General features: G+C 60.2%; 1 protein-coding gene across 1 annotated transcript; it reads right to left on the reverse strand.

The window, feature by feature from the left end:
* Positions 1-380: 380 nt before the first annotated feature.
* PIANP (PILR alpha associated neural protein) lies at positions 381-2019 on the reverse strand. Its single transcript, XM_054188710.1, has 5 exons — positions 2003-2019; positions 1290-1861; positions 1038-1119; positions 555-782; positions 381-402 (listed from the first exon to the last, which is right to left on the reverse strand). Exons 1-5 carry the CDS (start codon positions 2017-2019, stop codon positions 381-383), a joined length of 921 nt encoding a protein of 306 aa, XP_054044685.1.
* Between the last annotated feature and the right edge of the window lie 2409 nt (positions 2020-4428).

Consider the following 4428-nt stretch of genomic DNA (forward strand, 5'->3'; position numbering starts at 1 on the left):
GAGATCCAAGTGTGTGTGTGTGTGTGTGTGTGTGTGTGTTTGTCTGCGTGTGTGTGTGTGTGTGCGTGCTAGGAGAGGGGCCAGGGAGGCCAAGATTTCACACCACCACCAGCTGTCTTCTCTCCCACCAGCCTGCTCTCTCATCACCCTGTCCTGCGTGGGCTGGGGGGGGTTCCCCAGCCTTCCCCCAGCGGGAGGCTAAGGAGGCCCAGCTCGTCCATTTGCCCAGGCACGTCCTGGTGGCGTTAGTTAATAATGGTGGTGGTGAGCCGTGGCACAAGGAGGTCGTTTGTTCCCCGGGGTAGCAGAGGCGGCGGGAGTCTGCGCTCGCCGGCTGTGACGGGAGGGTGGGACAGCCAGCTCTGCTTCTCCTGTGAGCATCACAGGTTCACCAGTGGGATTCTGGGGGAAAAGGGAATTGGAAATTAATTAGCCACGGGTGGTTACGCCGTCCCACCACCCCCGCTAACCAACCAGCGCCTTTGCCCTGCCTCAGCCTGCTTGTCCCCCTGTCCCCCGCCGCCCCCTCCCTCCCCGGCTCCCCGGCCACTCACCGGTTGAGCTGGAAGGCCGTGTTCTTCCCGTGACCCCCCAGTTTCTCCACACCCTCTTGGCCTTGCCTAGACTCCTCTGCCTCGGGCGTGGGGGCCAGGGGGTCACCGTAGGGCCCCAGGATGCTGACTGTGGTGGGGGAGAGGTCCGTGAGGGGCTGCTGGCTCTCCTGCTGCCTCCCACCGCTCTGCTGCCCCGAGTGACGCCGGCGTTTCTGATTACGGTCCCAGCTTTGGAGAGAGGCGATGGGTGAGACAAAGAGTGACCTTTAGACAAGCCCCGGCCCTCAATGACAGAGGGGTCCATGGGACCCTGCTACACCCAGCACTCAGAGCCCAGCACGGCCAGGTGCCGGACCTCCAGAGGGCTTCCAGCACCAGATCCACACCCTTGGGACAAACAGATCCCAAGCCCACAGTCCTCCTGCCCACCCACCTGCAGACTCTGCTGTGGTGACAGCCTCCATCGGCCCAAACCCCACTCACCAGAACTTGAATATGATCCCGGTGGCAACCAGGACGATGATGATGGAGATGGTGATGGTGACATACAGCTGGGGGTCCACGCCTGCGAGAGAGGGGGAGTGGAGGGGGTGTGTGTGATGGCCACCCCCACCGGTCCCCAGGGAGCAGGAGCGCAAGGGGAGGTTCCCACGGGGGGCCTCGTGAATTTTGCAGAAGGAGATGCTCCTGCGGAGATGGGGCAGGGGGGGTGAAGGAAGGGAAGGGCAGATTTACCTTCCCCCCGGGGCCCAAACAAGAAGGGCCGCAGGGTGGCCGGGGTCTCACGCAGGTTGAGCCCCGCGTTGTGCAGGAGCGAGTGGGAGTTGGGCTGCGCCGTTGCCATGCCGTGTGGCGAGACGAAGGTGTAACCCAGCGGTGGGAAGCCTGGGTTGGCCGAGTTGGCGTCCCCTCCATCCTCATCTGACACCGTGGGGCCCCAGACGATGGCCCAGGGGTACTGGGAGGAGGGCATGCCGTCCTCGAACCCGGAGGGGGTGGCAGGGCGAGCCCCCGCCGCCTGGCGCCGCAGCCGCACCACGTGCCGCAGCTCCGACCCCCGGGGTGCCGGGGCCCGCTGGCGCGGCAGGGCCAGGCGAGAATCCCTCTCCTGCGGCAGCGAGGTCCTGTCCCAGATGCAGATGGGCCGCGGGGCCGAGGGGCTCCGACGGGTGCAAAGGGGTCGAGCGGATGCTGGGCCCCGCGAGCGAAGAGACCAGACGCCGGGAGGAGGAGGGACGGCCGAGACCAGGAGGAGGAGATGCCAAAGCTGCAGGGAGTGGACGCAGGAGAGGAGCGGAGGCATCCTGCTGCGGGGTGGGGGGGAGGAAAAACAGAGCCTTATCTGAGATGTCCCTCCTGATGAAAGGGCAAGCCCCGAGCAGCCGGGAGCAGCCCGCCACCCACGCTTCCCCCGTCTCCCCGGTGAACGTGGGATGCTGTGAACCTACCAGGCACCGGACTCCATCGCAGATGCAACAGCGTCTTCGCTCAGCGAGGATCCCGTCTCATCTTCTTCACTGGGAACCAAATGGGAGAGGTGTCAGCATCCCCTCGCCCAGGGGCCACCGCTCTCTCCCTGGAGGCATCGTGGGCAAGCCTCCATCCCTGACCAGCAAGGGCATCGCAGCACCCACACCCCCGCTCCCTCTCCTGTCCCCCCCCCGTGCCCACACGCTGTCCTGCACGGAGGTGCATCGTCCCCCCGACCCTGGCACCCCACAGACACCAGCCGTGTGTTGGCACAGGCAGACAGGAGGAAGGAGCAATCTCTGGAGCACACGTGCAGAGGCACATGCGCAGCTTCCCTGGGGACTCTCCTGTCTGAGGGCCGAGAGGGGGATTCGGCATCTTTGTTTGCTTATCGCTGGAACAAGTTGGAATCTTAATTCCTGTGTTTATTTATAGTGTAGAGTGTGTAATCCATTTATTAAAAAAGAGCCTCTTCATTGTGTGCCAGAGTGAGGGAGCGAGAGGGGAAGCACGAGAGTGATAAACCAAGAAGACTGAGAGAGTGAATCAGCGAGAAAAGTCCAGCCTTACTAAAGAATTTAAGAGCAAAAATACGCCTATCAAATATTTAGTATTTACTTTCCTCTTAGCTAACATGGAATTACCGTCCCACACTCCTTGTCCTAGCGTCCTCCGCGCTGTCCCACGCCTCTCGTTCTCCCCTGTTCCTCCCCTTTCTCTCCCACCTCCCATGGCCGAGCAGCACCAGGCGGCAGCGGTAACACAGAGTAAGGGCTATTCCCCCGGGCTGGACCTCTGCACCGGCCACACGCCACCCCCTGGCACCAGTCCCGGTGGCAGCACAGCTGCCCTTCATGCTGTCTGCCCCTTCCCTTGTCCGGGCACAGCGCAGCGCCGGCACGGCTCTTCCCTGGTGAGCTGTTATGTGCCCGACCCGGGATCCTCTCCGCAACAAAGACCGCACGCAAGCACACAGAGAGAGAGAAAAAAAAAAAAAAAAATCATTCAAGATATTCAGCTCGCTCCCGCATCGTGAAGGGGAAAGCATGAATGCCGACAGCCCGTGGCCGTGCCCTTCTGTGGCTGCCGGGTTGGAGGAACCGGGCTGCTCAGCCGAGGGAGTCAATGGCCAACCGCCCTGTGCCTCCAGCCCCCAGCCAGCTGTGTTGCACCTCCCGGCTCCCAAGGGGTTACTGCCAAGCCCTCCGGCTCAGCCCATGTCCCCCACTAAAACTGCAGCCCTTCCTGAAGGAGGGAAGAGCTTGGTGCTTGCTCTTGCCGTGGGTAAGGGGACTCACGCCCCTGATGTACACCTGAGGAGAGGGGCTGGGAGGAAGGGCACCCATGAGTGAGTAGCTCTCTAGCTCCTGCTGCATTAACTGGGGATATTTTTAGTTTCCTTCTGTTAAATATTTAAACAAAGTTCACAGAAAAAAAGGAATTGTCGGCTAATGTGCCCTGCCCTTCCCTCCGGGGCAAGACCAGTCTCTGGAGGGATCCTGAGATGAAGATGAGGAAAAAAGAGCAGCTATTCTCAGCATTTCTTTGTACTTTGCTCCTGAACCTCTAAGCCTTAGAAAGGACCCAGTATTAAAATGCAGCTCTGCAGAGAGGCAGCCGAATGGAGCAAGTTTCTTCTGAATCTCTGGCGAGATCCTGGCCATCTGGATTATGATCACGATGCCACGGAAGACCACGTCTGGCAACACAATCTTGAGATGACAGAAATTCTTTTGGACTTTGGAAAGGGAATTGCATGTGTCAGAGACCTCCACGTGTGAGTCCCTGTGCACATGAACTGCCTGAGTGGTTTCAAGATGGCCTGGGGCGCCTGGGGCCATGGCTGGGACTCCCCATGGGACATTAGTTCCCTGGGGTGAAGAGCTGCTCTGCTTGTGGCACAGCGTTACCAGTTACAGCTCTGGTCTTGAGGGGCTGCCAGGGGTTTTGCAGCAGGAGATGTGGATCTGGACAGTACCACCCCAGGAGAGGAGATCTTCTCCAGGAGCAGGTAGACCTCAGTGCCAGTCCCACGGTGCAGTGTGGTACTTTAGGGGTGCGCATGTAACCGCTAGCACTCCTCCTAACTTAGACGGCTCTGCCGGCAGAGATGTGCCTGGGTGTAGGTGCTCAGTGCTGGATCAACCAGCTCACTGCGTTCTTCTCGCTTGTTGGGATGTCTCATAATGGAGACCTCGCTGTCCTTCTCGGCTGAGATTGTGAGCTCCACCAACAGCACCCCAGACTGTGGATTCCCAGGGTCTAAAGCCGGGGAATAAGAAACCCAACAGAGCCAAATCCTGAATTGCTTACACACCCAGTAGCCTGAATTTCAGCCCTACGGAACAGGTAATGGCTGTAACTGGAGCTGAGGGGAAGGAGTGAGGCACAGGGCTGGCCTCCT

The sequence above is a fragment of the Rissa tridactyla genome, chromosome 1 (assembly GCF_028500815.1).
Source record: "Rissa tridactyla isolate bRisTri1 chromosome 1, bRisTri1.patW.cur.20221130, whole genome shotgun sequence".
Classification (NCBI taxonomy): domain Eukaryota; kingdom Metazoa; phylum Chordata; class Aves; order Charadriiformes; family Laridae; genus Rissa; species Rissa tridactyla.